This window comes from Lutra lutra, chromosome 7, assembly GCF_902655055.1.
Source record: "Lutra lutra chromosome 7, mLutLut1.2, whole genome shotgun sequence".
Lineage (NCBI taxonomy): Eukaryota > Metazoa > Chordata > Mammalia > Carnivora > Mustelidae > Lutra > Lutra lutra.
This window is the reverse complement of record NC_062284.1, coordinates 34,320,004-34,337,529: the sequence shown is the minus strand read 5'-3', so window position 1 is coordinate 34,337,529 and position 17,526 is coordinate 34,320,004. Positions and strand designations below refer to the sequence as shown.

General features: G+C 38.9%; 1 protein-coding gene across 5 annotated transcripts in view; it reads right to left on the bottom strand.

The window, feature by feature from the left end:
* Positions 1 to 17,512, bottom strand: part of LRRC49 (leucine rich repeat containing 49) — a 160,322-nt gene extending 142,810 nt beyond the window's left edge. The window contains exons 1-7 of one of the 5 annotated variants that reach the window (XM_047737731.1): positions 17,018 to 17,512; positions 16,847 to 16,945; positions 16,304 to 16,360; positions 14,114 to 14,201; positions 8,701 to 8,898; positions 8,255 to 8,357; positions 3,718 to 3,921 (exon numbers count right to left, since the gene is read on the bottom strand). In XM_047737731.1, the coding sequence (XP_047593687.1) occupies positions 3,718 to 3,921; positions 8,255 to 8,357; positions 8,701 to 8,809 (416 nt within the window). In that variant the 5' untranslated portion in view covers positions 8,810 to 8,898; positions 14,114 to 14,201; positions 16,304 to 16,360; positions 16,847 to 16,945; positions 17,018 to 17,512. The remainder of the gene's footprint in view (positions 1 to 3,717; positions 3,922 to 8,254; positions 8,358 to 8,700; positions 8,899 to 14,113; positions 14,202 to 16,303; positions 16,361 to 16,846; positions 16,946 to 17,017) is intronic. The other 4 variants (XM_047737726.1, XM_047737728.1, XM_047737727.1 and 1 more) reach the window with 4 other exon arrangements.
* Positions 17,513 to 17,526: the final 14 nt, after the last annotated feature.

Sequence of the window (17,526 nt, the reverse complement as noted above, 5' to 3'; positions counted from 1 at the left end):
GTTAAAGCCTCTGCCTTCGGCTCAGGTCATGATCCCAGGGTCCTGGGATCGAGTCCCACATAGGGCTCCCTGCTCAGCAGAGAATCTGCTTCTCCCTTTTACCCTTTCCCTCTGCTTATGATCTCTCTCTCTCTCAAATAAATAAAATCTTTAAAAAAGAAGAAGAAGAAGAGGAAGAAGAAGAAAGAGTACTACTCAGCATAGATAACCAAAATTTGGAAATAAAGCAAAGGAGTGACTACATGTCCTTTCAGTTCATATCAAAGCACTGTGAACAAGCCTATCTAAGGATCATCTAACTATTTACTAGTGATTATAGCCCAAACTCTGTAATGTTATATACCAACATTATATAATAATTACATAGGCCTGTAATTACATTTGTCTGAGAATTTTACTTTTAACATTTTGAAAATTATATATGTGGAATAGAGACTGTCTCAGCCTAAAGTTTTCTGATTCGGAGGATCAATGCATTCTGTTTCTGTATTTATCAAAAACTGGACAGTTTTAAGATACTTCAATCATAGAGACCTTCCTGTGCAGTAAGTCTTCCCACAGAATTCCACCAGGGCCTCGCATACTGTTAAGCTATCCAGTAAAAACTACCTATATATTGGGACTTCAAGCATTCTTTTAGCTTTGACACATAGTGGCTTTATTATTCTCATTTCAGATTTGGATTGCCCAGGAAAAGGGAATAGGGAAAAAAATAGGTAAGTCGCTTGCTGTCAATGAAACCCAAGACCAACCAAACATCTTGGTGTCTTGTCTTCATGAACTGCCTTTATCATAGGTTCCTTCCCCACCCCCAGCACCTGAAATGACCTAAGAAAAAGATCCAGTTCTAAAGAATTCAGAGGCAGATGAAGGTATCAGTTGGCCAGGAGACCACTGGTCAAATTAGGTATTGATCTGAGGAACCTGCAAAATCCTAGTCAGTTCTCAATATGACCTGAAAGATGTTTTTTAAAAAGAAGTTCTCCCATTAAATGGACTGAAACTAGGGAAAGACAAGCCTTGCCAATCACATCAGCACTTACAGACCCCCAGGCATACGTCAGAATCCATCTCTGCAGGCTACATTATGACAATGAGGCCTGCATAAGGACCCCACTGCAGAATCTATATGAAGGCTAGGCTTTTCAGGTTTAGAGACAAATCCTTAAGTGGAAACCTTCAAAGAAGCAACCAGAAAGGAATATGGAATCCCAGAGCCTGGCGGAGATTTTGGATCTATAGTTCTGCGTGATCAGAAAAAAATGCAAAGAAGTTCTACCTGTTAGCCTGTGATAGTGAGGGCACCAGAAGTTCTCACAAGGACAAACAGGAACACAGAAAGCAGAAGAGTGAGATGGCAAGAACTTCCGTAGCACAGTGGTACAGAGGGGCTGCGATTTCTTTGGTAACAACATAAACTCCACATACAGAATATGAGCACAGGTGTTCTAGCTTTGGGGTAGAAATCTTTGTTGGAGCTGCTTGAACTTGGAGGAATATGGTAGCCCTGGATGTTAACATCTGGTTCCACTGTCTTAGACTAAAAGATGGTGCTTCTTTGCAAAGTAAGAGGGAGAAAACTTCCTGGACTCGCCCAGTAGGGGGCAACAGTTCATCCTAGAGGAACCTGGGAGACAGGGTAGCAAATGAGCTCCTGTCTCCTGGAGCATTTCTCAGCCAGATTTGCCTGAAGTTCACTAAAGGTCTGCCTCAGGTTAGATTTGGATCTTCAAGGCTCACAGAGCTGACCCGGGAACAGGAGGCAGATTTGCATTGTTCTGATACTTCAGAAATACGCATTTGGGGAGAATATAGAAACTTGTTTTTCTGACTTTCTTTTTTATTCGCGTACACTAACAGTTCTAAAATTGCTGAAAGGTTGTTTTCTTTATGTGAAAAATAAAGTAAAACATGACCAAACACAAACAAAACAAACAAAAAGATGAAGAGAATGAGGAAGAAGAGACTGCATTAAATTGCTTTTACTTGACCAAGGTAAGGATAGAGAAAACGGCATTAGGTCCCTTAGACTTGGAGGAGCAAAGAGAACTCTGGCAAGGTCATAAGCTCAGATGGACTGGTGTCCTTGAGCCACAAATTATTTTTTAAAAAACTTCAAAAGGCCATTTCCAAGAAGCCTGAGAAGCTGCAAAGTAGAAGCAGGAAGAAAAGTGGACTGAGAGTTGAGTTAAAACACTGGGACCCAAAAGAAACTCTTAGATACTATGTTTAAAACTAGCAAAGGAGATTAAAAATGCCACTAGGAAATACTCCAGGACTGAAAAGAAGGCATAAGGCAACAGTGCTAAAGAATAGAAACAAAAAATTCCAAGGATCAGGAACTAGTTAAGAAATCTCTGGGAGATGGGGCGCCTGGGTGGCTCAGTGGGTTAAAGCCTCTGCCTTCGGCTCAGGTCATGATCCCAGCGTCCTGGGATCAAGCCCCACATCAGGCTGTCTGCTCAGTGGGGAGCCTGCTTCCTCCTCTCTCTCTGCCTGCCTCTCTGCCTACTTGTGATCTCTGTCTGTCAAATTAATAAATAATTATTAAAAAAAAAAAGAAGAAAGAAAGAAAGAAATCTCTGGGAGAGAGAACAGGGAGAAGCACCTTGAAGGGAATGCCTTAAATGTATGAAAAGTTGACTTCTTACTTTACTCACTAAATTGCTCCACGGGGGTACTCCTACAGTGTACAGTTTATACACATCTAACCTTGCAAAGTCCCTTGACATCTCCATTTCTTCATCTGTGAAATGACAGAACTGATCTCTGAGGTCAATTATGCTCTAAGACTCCATACTCTTATAATTTCCCCAAATTCCCTCCAGCTATCATAATGCTCAGTTTAACGCTTGAACCAAGGATAGGTGATAAACTACATTGCTGGGAACTTTCAAGAAACCACAGGGAACAGACAAGAGCCTAGGATTCTGGGGCATGATCTTGGAAAAAGTTCCTTATGTTACCACTGGCCAGTGAGAATAAAGAGGAAATTCAAGATCCATGCTATCAGGAAGGAGGTGGGAGGGAGTGGAATCGAGGTTGGGGATTGTACTGTATCTAAAATTCATCATTTGAGAATATAAAAATCATTTTTGGAGTTCACTAAACAGCCCTTCTTTGTAAACACTGCAAAAGCCATACAGCAAAACAGAATGGAGAGAAAAGTCATAGATGAACATCAAGGAAATTAGTCAGAAACTGTGTCATTGCACTACATAATAGAGCCTTACAAAAAGAACTGAGCAAGTTCATATAGGATGTAATATTAAATATATACCAAAAACACCATCTGAACAAGAATTAATCAGTGATCTGACAAACATGAAATACCAAATATCTACCCCAGTCAAGCACTGGGAGGAACTATAAGTGAAACACACATAAGCCTAAAGTGAGTACACACACTTACAAGATAGCCCAAGAAAACATAAAGTTAAGGCCAAAGTCTGCTATTTACTTCCACCTAAGATATGGCACTGGGAAGCAATGGAAATAATAAAATACATATTCAATAAATATTATTTGGTTTGACTCTCAGATTGAATCTCATAAAATAAATTATGGCTGAATCTTAATCCATTCAAATAATCTTACCAATTTTTAGTCAATTTGTATCTTTTTTCAATCTATCAGTTCCTTAACAGTATCTAAACACCAGAAGTCTCAACATTAGCTCTGAGTAAATAAACAAATCTATTATTCTGCAAAGATTACCTGTTTTTCCCCAGCAGAAGGACACGGAGGGATCTCAGAGTAGAAAGCCCACTGATTTCTTCAATTTGGTTATCATATAAATCCAAGAATATTAGCCTCTGTAGATTAGAAATATTTTGGATCCGAGTTATAAAATTGTGTTGGAAGTTCAACAAACGAAGGTGTTCTTCTCCATCAATGATAGGACACACAGTCAGCTTTTGCCTAGAAAACATTTTAAAAAGTGTACAAAGTTTCAATGTGACAACATGCCTCCTCTTTTTATTACAAATATTATTAATAGTATATTTGTGCTCCCACACTGTTAGGAGGAAAAAAAGGTGAACAGCACCACTGCTTGCCTCCAGGAACTGAGTATCCTAGACCTAATTGTAGATCATTTCTATTAAAGACAACATACTTCAACAAGGGCAATTATGAAAATTAAGTCTAAGCTCTCATTTTACTAAAAAAAAAAAAATCTCCAATATCTATTACTTCACATAAAATTGGCTTAACATCACAAAACACTCAATGTAACTACCTTCTGAAAATTGAAATTATTCAAAGAGCCATGTCACATAACGCAATAGAGGCCCTTGCCATTAAGTCACTGATACAAAGACCGCCCAAGCAACTAAGTCATTGGAGAAAGAAAAAAAAACACAACAATTTATACACAGGTCTCTCACAAAATAAGACTCTTAAGCTGGATGACATGTTAGGAAAAGCAAAAAATTCAGCCACCTACAGTTCACTTTGATGGAAACAGTTTTACCCTGAAATCCATTAATAGGAAGGCAGTCCTTATAACAAATTTCCCCAGAAGCTTAGATTTTAAGAATGTTTACATGTTCAACATTAACTTTAGACTTTTCAGAACAGTTAGAATGCTATAGGATAGGATGAAACCTTACTAGTACAAGCTCTCAGCTATATCTGAAACACTAAAGCCTCTATTATGCAAAAAGTTATGTCTTACATGTGAAGTAAATACGTACAGGGCTCTAAGAATTCCACTACTATAATGGCCAGAGAGGAGTGATGCCACTCTGAGGTTTTCAACAGTGTGCAAGGAAAAGGTCGCTGCTTTGATCAGTGTGTGGACAACTCTAATGGAGAGGCTTATTAGAACTATTTTCTTTTAGTAAAAATCAAGCAAATGTAACCTTTAAAGAAAATTAATCAGAATTCTACAAGCATGAGTGAATTTGTGAATGGGATCAAAATAGTCCTCATTTATAGAGAATATGTGATTAGCACAAAGAAATGACTGAATACAAACGGTTGACAAAGATACGATGTTTAAAAACACAGACCCTGGAAAAAATTGGTTTATAATAGAAGAAAGTAAAACATAATGGACAATAGTTGAATTGTTTTAATGTGTGCTTAGTATTTAGAATTCATTTCATGCGTTCAATACTATCACATTTCCTCCTTGTCTTATAACTTATAAATTAATAAATGACAAGTATTCTAGTTTAAAATTTATATATTTATCAGCTTAGCCAAAAACTTTGTCTCATTTTTCCTGCTTCAGTCTTCCTCTGTTTCTCAATTAAACTTACCAATACCCCCAGCTTTTAGTTCATCCAATTTCTGAGTCAATCATCACCGAGAAAGGAAAATAAATAATCTCGGACCTCCCTCTCATATAAGTTACTATAGCTTGAAATAAAGTCACTTTCTCAGATTCCAAATCGAGTGACTAAGACCCAAGGCTCACTTGTCTTGAAACTCGACTTAGTTGGGTGACTAAGACCCAAGCTCACTTGTCCACCCCCTGAGCCCCTAAGTCCCTGCCATGCAGTAAAACAAGCAAACACACACACACAATAGGCCAGAGCTTTCTCAGGGCAGAGGCAGTGTTCTGGATACAAAATCCCTGAGTTGCTACACTTCGGCCCTAATACCAGATGTATATTGGACAATACCTGTGCCTCTGTATTTCCTACTTGATGCTGTAACACCAATACTAGAAACTGTCCTGAGAGTTAGCGCCCTCTGCTCTGCCTACAATACAACACACTGCACCCTCCAGAGAGCTTTTTCCCAACTACACACAAAGATGGTCTAGGACAATTCACTGTCAATTCACTGTGAACTGCTAATGTAAGAAGTTTGCTTAACAATTTGCTCTTGGATGGGGGCGCCTGGGTGTCTCACTCGGTTAAGCATTTGCCTTAGGCTCAGATCATGATCCTGGAGTCCCGGGATCGAGCCCCACTGTACAGCTCTGGAGAGTCTGCTTCTTCCCCTCGCTCTGCTCCTCCCCCTGCTCCACTTCTCTCTCTCTTGCTCACTCTTTCTCTCTCAAATAAATAAATAAAATCTTCAAACAAAAATTGCTCTTGGAAAGGCACTGCTAAGCTAAAGTTATGCAGAGCAGTGATGGTTTTCCTAGACTGGTTATAGCACTAAGATAGAATAGGGATGTTCATCCACCATTCTATTGTCAGAGGCTTCCTAGATTTATTTTAGTTTTATTTTTTATTTACATTCAATTTAGGTAACATACAGCATATTATTAGTTTCAGGGACATAATTTAGTGATTCATTAGTCTTATATAACAGCCGGGGCTCATTTTATCAAGTGTCCTCTTTAATGCCCATCAGCCAATTACCTCCGCCCCCCACCAACCTCCCCTCCAGCAGCCCTCAGTTTGTTCTCTATAATTAAGAGTCTCTTGGGGCACCTGGGTGGCTCAGTGGGTTGAGCCTCTGCCTTTGGCTCGGGTCGTGATCCCAGGGTCCTGGGATCGAGCCCCACGTCAGGCTCTCTGCTTGGCAGGGAGCCTGCTTCCTCCTCTCTCTCTGCCTGCCTCTCTGCCAACTTGTGATCTCTGTCTGTCAAATACATAAATAAAATCTTATTTAAAAAAAAAAAAAGAGTCTCTTAATGGTTTGTCTCCTTCTCTGTTTTCCTCTTATTTTATTTTTCTTTCCCTTCCCCTATGTTCATCTGTTTCATTTCTTAAATCCCACATAGGAGTGAAACCATATGGTATTTGTCTTTCTCTGACTGACTTATTTAGCTTAACATAATACACTTTAGTTCCATCCAAGTTGTTGCAAATGGCAAGATTTCATTCTTTTTGATGGCTGAGTAATATTCCATCATTTTTATATATATATATATAGAGAGAGAGAGAGAGAGAGAGAGAGATACACACACATAAAATATTCCATATATATAGATATAGATAGATATGGATACAGATATATACCACATCTTTTTTTTTTTTTAAAGATTTTATTTATTTATTTGTCATAGAGAGAGAAGCGAGAGTGAGCACAGGCAGACAGAGTGGCAGGCAGAGGCAGAGGGAGAAGCAGGCTCCCTGCCAAGCACGGAGCCCGATGTGGGACTCGATCCCAGGACGCTGGGATCATGACCTGAGCCGAAGGCAGCTGCTTAACCAACTGAGCCACCCAGGCGTCCCTATATACCACATCTTTATCCATTCATCTGTTGATGGTTATCTGGGCCCTTTCTATAATTTGGCTATTGTGGACATTGCTGCTATAAACATTGGGGTGCATGTGCCCCTTCGGATCACTATGTTTGTTTCCTTTGGGTAAATACCTAGTAGTGCAATGGCTGAGTCATAGGGTAGCCCTATTTTTAGCTTTTTGAGGAACCTCCATACTGTTTTTCCAGAGGGGCTACACCAGTTTGCATTCCCACCAACAGGGTAAAGAGGGTTCAAGGGCTTCCTTGATTTATAGCTAGGGATCAAATCTTAAATATATCCATCCATTCAAAATTTTTTAGTCTCTTTTGTCCTAGGCTCTGTTCTAGGTGCTCAGGATACAAAACTGAAAAAATCTCCCAGTGTTTGGGGAGCTTATATTCCAGTAGGAGGAGGCACAGGATCCACTTGATAAGTAAAATACTTCATATGTTGGAGGGTGATACATGCTAAGAAGAAAAATGAGGCAGAGAAGGGGGTTGGGGAGTGTCAAGGTGGAAGGGATGTAGCTCTGGAGATGATGGCTGAGGAAGGTCATCCCTGACATGATGACATCTGAGTAAAGACCCGAAGGAGATTAGGGAGTAAGCCTACAGACATGTGGGGGAACAGCATTCTTTGCAAAGAGAACATCGAGTGCAGAAGTTCTGAGGTATAAGCATGCTTGGTGTATTCAAGTGGCACCAAGGAGGCAGGTGTCTTCAGCAAAGTGAATGAAGGAGAAATGAGGAGTTCAGGCCAGTGAGGCAACAGGAACTCAATACAAGAGGGCCCAGAAGGACCCATATGAGGACTATACTATAAGTTTTTCTATCCTAAAGTCCATTTTAATCCATGTCATAGTCTAGAATTGCTATACTACTCTTTCAGGGTATAGGTAAGCTCTGTTACATTACACAGCTATAAAATCCCTCCCCACACTCCTGAAAGGATAAATAAAAAATTGGAGCAGTGATTATACCTATGTGGGAGAACTGGGGAGCTAGAGAGCAAGAGAAGAGAGAAAGCCTTTTCTATCTTTCCAATCTTGTAATTTATGTATTATCTGGTCAAAAAAAGAAAAGAAAAGAAATTGTCCTCACCTTTCTAGGGTCAACCTGTCTGAGTAAAGAATTTTCTCTTCAGAAGAACGTTGCAGAATGGGAAATGATGGCATTGATGAGCTCGCCAGATGAATATGATCACCTATTGAAAAGGATATACAAATTACTTAAGAAAAAAAACCTTTAAAATCTTGAAACTAAAGTCACCTTATATTTGGAGAACTTTGGCACCTACAAATATCTTTTCTGGAAACTACAATTTCCATAGCTCTCTACACTTAAAATTAATTCCTACATTTGAGTTTGTTTCTTTCCTCCTCAACCCTAAAACTACATGTTCTGTATATACCAAATAACTTTTCTCTTGCCCTGTAGATTGGTTGGAAGTACAGAACTACTCTAGTACTATCTTTACCCCGTTATAAGGCTGACTCCTAATCCTAAAGTTTAAGTCTCTTAAAGCTGAGATGATAGTCCCTCATTACCAGATACATTTGGGCCAGCACTATGACAGCCCTGCCGGATTCTGGACTTTGAAGGTGTCTGAATGGAAGAATCTCCAAATGCTGATAAGGAGTTCATGGTAGTTTTCATTTCCAGCCCACATAGTTCTGTCACGTTTGTTGTGGATGAGATGCATGATGATTTATTACGAGGCGAAGGGCTTATTACTCTTCCATCTCCTTCAAAATATCAAAAAGTTTATCACAAAGCTACACAATACATGACTTTACTACTGGAAATACAGAGAAAGTAGTTTTGGATAGCAGATGTATCACTATTTTTTTGTATGTTCAGCCACTATTAGTAGAAAATATTGTAGAGACCAATGGACGTGGTCAAATACTGTTCATTTTTAGTTAGTTAGGCTCTACAGGGTCTACGACACTCCTATGAGGTTTATAGGCTGTTGATCCTATAATCCTGACTGCCATTAAGTAGCTTTCAATCTAACTGGCAAACACACATGAAATTAATAGACTATACAGAACAATGTACACAAAATACAGAATAAAAAATAGTGTCTGTTATATATTCCCACATAAATGTGACAGTTATTTTCCAGTTAAGAAAACGGGTTTAGGGGCGCCTGGGTGGCTCAGTGGGTTAAGCCGCTGCCTTCGGCTCGGGTCGTGATCTCAGGGTCCTGGGATCGAGTCCCGCATCGGGCTCTCTGCTCAGCAGGGAGCCTGCTTCCCTCTCTCTCTCTCTCTGCCTGCCTCTCCGTCTACTTGTGATCTCTCTCTGTCAAATAAATAAATAAAATCTTTAAAAAAATAAAAAATAAAAAAATAATAATAAAAAAATAAAAACCTTTCCTTTTAAAAAAAAAAAGAAAAGAAAAGAAAACGGGTTTAGGGTGCCTGGGTGGCTCAGTGGGTTAAGCCTCTGCTTTCAGCTCAGGTCATGATCTCAGAGTCCTGGGACTGAGGCCCACATTGGGCTCTCTGCTTGGCAGGGAGCCTGCTTCCCTTCCTCTCTCTCTGCCTGCCTCTCTGCCTGCTTGTGATCTCTCTCTCTCTCTGTCAAATAAATAAATAAAATCTTAAAAAAAAAAAAAAGAAGATGGGTTTATAGGGAGGTAGATATTAAGGTATATTCTACGGACCCAGAAGAATGTAGAATGGTCAAGAAGAGATGCTGACAAGTTCCAGAAATGAGATAAGATTTGAGTAATGGGGCAAGGGATCACTTTGAACATCAGAGGAAATCTACTGTATTTTCTTCTATAAAGAGAAAATTTCCTGAAAGAAGCATCTGATGTTGACAGGAGCAATAATAAGCAGTAAAACAGAAACGATGGTTACCACAGAGCTCTTCTGCTTAAACAGACCAATAGGGTGAAAAGAAGAAACCAAATCTAGGAAGCTAACGTACTCTTGGGGAGACCATGAGACAATATGATGACAACCTAACACCAAGTTTCATATAGGTACTACTAAAAAGCTGTGAGGCAACAATATTTGCTAGTTTCTATGGGTCTACAAAGCATAACGTATCTATTGAAACAGCACACGCCTAGCTTCTTGCACAAAATCACCAGTGCTCATGTTCCACTTTTCCAAGTATCGTGAAACATCAAGATAACTAACAATGATGTTCTCGAGTAGATCACTCAGAACTGGCCTCATGTTCACCAACGAACTGCTGTTGTGACAGGATTCAGGGCCTAGCAGGATACCAAAGCAACCACGATTCAGTAAACCAATTTGGAAATTGAAATTCAGATAGTTAAAAAAAAAAAAAAGAAACAAACAAACAAACAAAAATTGGTCTAAGGATTAATTGAGTAAGGTGTAATTGTCCACCTAAAGATGATACAGGTAAAACCAACCAATGGACAACCTTGATTTCTGTTATTAGCATCAGAGTCAGGTTTTTAAATTATTTTGTTAAGGCTTCAAGCCAATCCTCAGTTTAAGAGGCAGACTGAAACTTTCAAAGACTTGGGGTATACAGGAAATAATCAAAGCAAAGATTCATTTATGCTCAAAGCAAGTTTTATCCTTACACTTTTCAGTTCCTATCATACACAGAAGTCATAATCCCTATCCCCTCGATGAGCTCACTATCACGATCAGTGTGATATATATCTTACAAGATATAGCAACGAATGACAACAATTAGGAAGAAAAACCTTAAAACCCACAAACAAGATCCTTTAAATGACTGGAAACCAGAGTGATCTATGACTGACACATCCACTTACTTATGCAGATATATGCACATATATTTGCATATCAAACACCCACATACATTTGTGGGATGTTTCACCCTACATATAAACCACATTACAATGTGGCAGAATTTTAATTGAAACATTTCCTTTATTTCATATGTCACTATTTAATTTACTGGATATGAAGCCCCTGTTTTCCCCACAAATTTATGAGCTCTTTGGGAGACAGACCTCATTTTACATCCTTTATATTCTTGCCCGAATCCAAGGAATCAATAAACTAATTGATTTTCCAATTTACTAAAAGTTAAGTGGAAATCTATTTCGCATATACTATTTCTGTTAAAAAAAAAAAAAAGAAAGAAAGAAAGAAAATCAAAGTCTTGTATTTTGGTATAAAAATGCGGATTGGGGACACCTGGGGGGCTTAGTTGGTTAAGTGCCCAACTCTTGGTTTCAGCTCAGGTCATGATCTCAGGGTCATGGTCTCAGGGTCGTGAGATGGAACCACATGTCAAGCTCTGTACTCAGTGTGGAGTCTGCTTGAGGTTCTCTCTCGCTCTTCACACCCCCTGCATTATCTTGTGCTCTTTTTCTCAAATAAATAAATAAATCTTTTTTTAAAAAATGCTGACCATTCTTTCAATAACGGTCTATATTCAAAAAGAACCTTCACTGCACTGCACACTACATACGCGGATGAACAGATGGGTAAATGGATGGGTAAGTGGATAGATGGAAAGATGGGTGGATGGATGATACAGTGCATGGTTCTATATGACTGTCCACTCAGCCTTACCTTTGAGATACTGATTCTAGGTTTTCCACTGATCTATCATGATTTTAAGAGTGAAGCACTGAATCTTCCTCTCTATATACACATTTTGGAATTCTTAATTAAGGGAGCTAATAAATTCTGGCTAACTGAGATTTTATTGTATCCTTAGAATATCTGGCACTTATAAAATCCCAAGGATACAGGGATTAACTCTTAACAATAATCTAAAAAGCCCCGAAAAATATACATACCAAGTTTTAAATTTACCAGCCTAACTAAAATATTCAGCTTCTTTCCTTTAAACTGAGAGTACCATTGATTAATTTATGCTGACAGGCTATTAAGCTTAATTAATTTTGGAAAAATTGAGAAAAAAAGGAAATGGGTGAAATTATGTTTAGATATCAGAATGCAGTTTATTAGAGAAAAATTCCCAAACCTTCTTGATAAATGCTACTTATAATTTTGCCAAAGTTTTATGTCTTTGCAGGCAGAATGGTGAGTATATAAGTCGAAAAAAAACAGCTATACGCCACATGGGTCTCCTTTGCATGAAATTGCCTGGAACTATGGAGGATGCACATTTGGAAAGAACAGGGTGCAAATGACTAGCCTGTCACAGAGAACAATTTTGAATGAAATCCTTCAATGAAAAAAGAGTTTTATTTTTCCCTAAAGAATTTTGTAATTCATGAGTCATTACTTATGTATGAAACTTTATTTACCTCTTAGGTTCACAAAATTCAGTGCTCTATACTATTTCCTCATTAGCAAATCTCTAGTAATACCTTATCACTTAAATAAATTTACCTGGCCAGTCATCCAGAAATCTGTATAACAAACTCTTCTTCTAACTTGAGAATAGCTTGGGAAAAGTGTGTAAGTTTGACTCAGGACTTAGAACACACATATAAGATATTATTATTAAAAAATGTAAAGGAAATTCATAATGCAAACATAAAGAATCTTGTTTGAGAATTCTCAATTTCACATCTATAACTCTGCTCCTAATACAGTATCTAGCACATAGCATACACTCAATAAATATGTAGTGAACTGAACCAAAGAGAACAAGACAGATGCTCCCTGTAGTGTGGAACTGCAGTGATGTTGATGCCATGTATAGCAGTTGGCCAAAACTTGACTGTAGGATATAAGAAAGAGAAAAGTCAGGGGTGCCTAGGTGGCTCAGAGGGTTAAGACTCTGCCTTTGGCTCAGGTCATGATCTCAGGTTCCTGAGATCAAGCCCCACATCAGGATCTCTGCTCAGCGGGGAGCCTGCTTCCCCACCACTCTCTCTGTGATCTCTGTCAAATAAATAAAATCTTTAAAAAAGAAAAAAAAAAAAAAGAAAAAGAAAAAGTCATCTCAAATTAGATGGGCCCAAGAGGAAAGTCCAAAAGTAACAAAACAAAAAAAGAAAACTAATCCAACATTCGAGATGACCATACGTTCGTGCAGTTATGAGATGAACAATCTGGGCCTGCCTATACAGATCAACCCCCTCATACAAACTCCTGGGAGGTGCAGATGGTACAGTATATAAGGATTCTGTAGTGCTTAACATTAGCCCATTACAGATGGCTAGCAGTTGTTAACAACCAACTAACCACTCAAATGTCTAAAGGAAATTTCTCCTTGAACTGAAAAACTCATTTCAGAAATCTAACCAGATCATATAAGGCACTGTTTTTCAAAGGGTGGTCCACAAACCACATCCATCAGAATCCCTTGAGACATTAAAATGTACATTTCCATGGACATTGGGGAGGGTATGTGCTATGGTGAGTGCTGTGAAAAGTGTAAGCCTGATGATTAACAGACCTGTACCCCTGGGGCAAAAAATACATTTATGTTAATAAAAATAATTAATTAAAAAAAATAAAATGCACATTTCCAAATCCCACTTGAGACCTACAAAATCAGAATGGGGAAGAGGAAGAAAGGAGGGGGAGTACTAAGAACCTGCCTTTCTAATAAAATCTCAGGTGATGGCACACTAAAGTGTAAGGCCTTTGACTTAAAATATCTATAATTATATACGTTAGTAAGGGAAAGATTTTCTTTTCTACTCCTGACTTTTCACTCTTTCCACTGTTCCCTTATTTCCTAGACATATGTGTTCCCATACTCTTACCCTCATGCGGTAGGCATTTTTCCTAGTTCTAAAACAGCATTTGGAAGATTCCTTCCCATTCTGTTGTGCATAACCCAGCCTCGAACTACAGTACAACTGCTTTTTCTATTGAAAATAATCTACCATGCTGTATATATAAAATCAATTCTGATCCAAATAAATACCAAACCAATTTGATCAGTGAACCATTGGTTAATGAACCATTTCATTTTTAATTCAGGTCTATTTGGATTTAGGTAGTCAAGATTATTAAGCAATATTACTCAGATAAGACATATCTGATCTCCACTTGCTGACAATACCTTGCCTACTTGAGTAGTTTCTTTCAAGATCATGTTGTAAGAGTCGACCAGAAAATGACGGCGTTTCTTTATTTAGCTTGAATTCAACCTAAAAGACATATTTGGGGGAAAATTTAACAGTAAGTAATAAAGATAATTATAAAATTATGTACAATACCGACACAAGACACAACACAGATGAACCTTGAAAACATGCTGAGTGAAAGAAGAGAGACATAAATGGCAATGGCATAGGATTCCATCTATGAAAAACTGATAATAGAAAATCTAAAGAGATAGAAAATAGATTTATGGTTTTCAAAGGGGGTGGGAAGGGGGAATGAGGAGTGATTGTTTAATCAGTACAGGGACTCCCTTTTGAGTGACAAAAGTTCTAGAACTACACACTGATGATGGCTACACAACCTTGTGAATGTATTTAATATCACAAATTTGTACAACTTAAAATGGCTAAAATGGCAATTTTTATGTTAAGAGTTTTTAGCGCACACACACACGCACACACAGAGTCAATTTCATGGGGTCAGATGAAACTATGCTATAAACCACTTGCAATTCCTCCATATGCTCACCACAAATACAATGATTAAAAGAACCATTTTCTAGAAAACAAAAGCAAAAATCATATAGCAAAAAGTAAATTCTGTTGAAAAAAAATCACTATGTTTTTATCATCAGAATTCCTTTTAAGAATCCAAGTGTAGGGGCGCCTGGGTGGCTCAGTGGGTTAAGGCCTCTGCCTTCAGCTCAGGTCATGATCCCAGCGTCCTGGGATCCAGCCCCGCATCGGGCTCTCTGCTTGGCGGGGAGCCTGCTTCCTCCTCTCTCTCTGCCTGCCTCTCTGCCTACTTGTAATCTCTCTCTGTCAAATAAATAAATAAAATCTTAAAAAAAAAAAAGAATCCAAGTGTAATAAAACTGTATATCTAAACCTTCTAAGGATATTCTCTAAATTGATTTTAAATTATTTGATAGGACTGAGAAAAAAAAAAAAACCTCGTGATTAGCCACCAAAAAACCCTAAATAGTATCATAAAAGAGTTATGATGCTTCTGATTCATCCATAATAAACATTATAACAGCATTTGTACTATAACTTTATGAATTATATGAGCTAAAGGTATTTTCTCAGAACATATGTCCACTCTAGAGAAAGTAAGTGGTTTGAAAATAATCTGGACAAGGCACATAGCTCCTAGAAATATGTTACAATGATAAAACAGGATTTTTCCAGCAAAATCAATTAGCAAAACTTTGGCAAGGATCCATTATGTCCAATTATAATAAAGAATATTTTCAATTAATCTAGCTAATTGCTATTTATTCAAGATGATCAAATGGTCTATTTTTCAAGGGTTTATTTTCACATTTAATATAATCAACTACTGCCTCCTCAACTAATGGTGTCCTTCCGTCAACCCCCTTCATGCCCCTCCTTACCCTCCACATGCTATTGTTTGTAAACTCTGTCCTTCACTTTAGAGTTCCCCCAGTGACATCTACTGAACAATCTTTCAGGAAAAAAACTGACTTGTGATAGCTGGAGGCATCCAACTTGAGCAAAGGAGGAAAAATTGTTTTGTGTCTTGAGACAGTTCTGTGGGAGGTAGATGAGTATGTCTGAGTGCTGAGGTGAGACAGGAGGAAAGAAAAACATGTATCTCAAAAATCAGATCTAAAGCTAGAAATAATGGAAAGGTCAGCGGATATTGTATGCAAATCTGGGAAAAAAGAATCTTGTGTTTACATCTTAACTTCTAAATAGCATTAAGCCCAATATATTTTCACTGCTAATCTATTATGTTGTCCCCTGATTATAAATGGAATCTGTAGATATATCCCCCCATATTATTACATTTTATCCATTATAAGATGCCATCAGTAGTAAGACATACCATCATTTTACTCACTACTAAGAAAGAAGAAAACTTTCCTAATTCGACTATGATGTGCCATCAATTTTAAGAAGAATCCTGACTTAAGAAATGTTTAAATATAAAAAACAAAACAAAACAAAACCCACCTCTTGTAATCAGTGAAGTAAGAATCAGTTTTTTAAAGAGGCTTTTTTACTTTAGGTGGGCAGAGAATAAAAATCATTTTAGCTCTACTCTTTAAATCATGCTGTTATTTGTGTAGGTTATAAAATAATTTATCTTCGATTTAAATATAAATCTGCATAAATCTTACTTTGCTTTTTTCAGGAAGCGATGATGTTTGAATAACCAGATGAAGCCCACAGTTCACCTGCAACGTAAAAATTATAGCATAAAATACGCTCTTAACTTAAATACACACATATTTCTCCCCAAACTGGTACAGAGAAAGATATAACAAACACTTAGAATAAAACAGAATGTTTGCTTTTCGTTTGTGGTAAATGATCATGTTCTGACGATCTGCTGAAAACAATAAAATCGCGACTAAGAATTAAAAGGTTTCCCTGTGATTTATTTCCCAAGATGTCTGCAGCGATTTGACCCTCTACCTTATAACCTGAGGTATCTGACCCTTGCCATTTCAAGTCTACGTAAATATCTCAATGGGACAGGTGAAGGAGGTGGAGTGCCTATCAATAATACATTTTTTTTTCTTAATTAAGAGAAGGGGTGGGAGATCGACTGGTTAAAAGAATTGAAATGAGTCTTAGCCTTTCACAGCAGACCAGCTCCACCTTCTGGAAGCCAAGAACCTGGACAAGACTTTGAATACCCATCACACAATATTAAATACCCTCCAAGTGCCTTGGTCCAGTCCACGAATCTCAAGCCTCGGTCAGACAATAGCTTGAGTAGATTCAGCGATCCTGGTCCCAATAATACAGCCCATCACCTAGGACAAAGACGCCAGTCAGAAAGAACGATACGAATGGGGGAGAAGGGTAAGGCAGGAGACCCAACCTACGTTATTCGCAGCCCGGCCAGAAACAGAGCGGTACTTCCCGGGAATCATGGCAGGAGACAGTCCAGGATCTGTTAGATCTGCCTTAGAAGCGACGATACAGCGGAGACTCAGACACCAAAAGGGGTCATCTCCCAGGCAACCCGCTCAGGGGTTACCATGGAGACGACCATTTCCGGTCTGGTCCTCTCCTAAATCGGCTGGCCCACCCGGTCGGTAGAGCCTCCGGTGATGTTTGCTGGGGTCCGGTGCGTCCGCACTTCCTCGTCCTGCTTTCCTGGCCTCGTGCAAACGGAGCGGGAGTGTGGGGAGGAGGACACCGGGAAGAGGCCGGCCGCCTCGGTAGCTGTGACAACCACCACTTCCGGTCCGTTCCTCTTTACGGCCCACCTCAGTTCGGCCCGCGCGAAATTTGGATCCCGCTGCCGGTGGCGCCCTGCTCTCCGAGGAGGACCGCCGCGAGCGGACGGAGGCCGATATCCGAGCACGGCATACTCCCCTGTGGGGCCCCA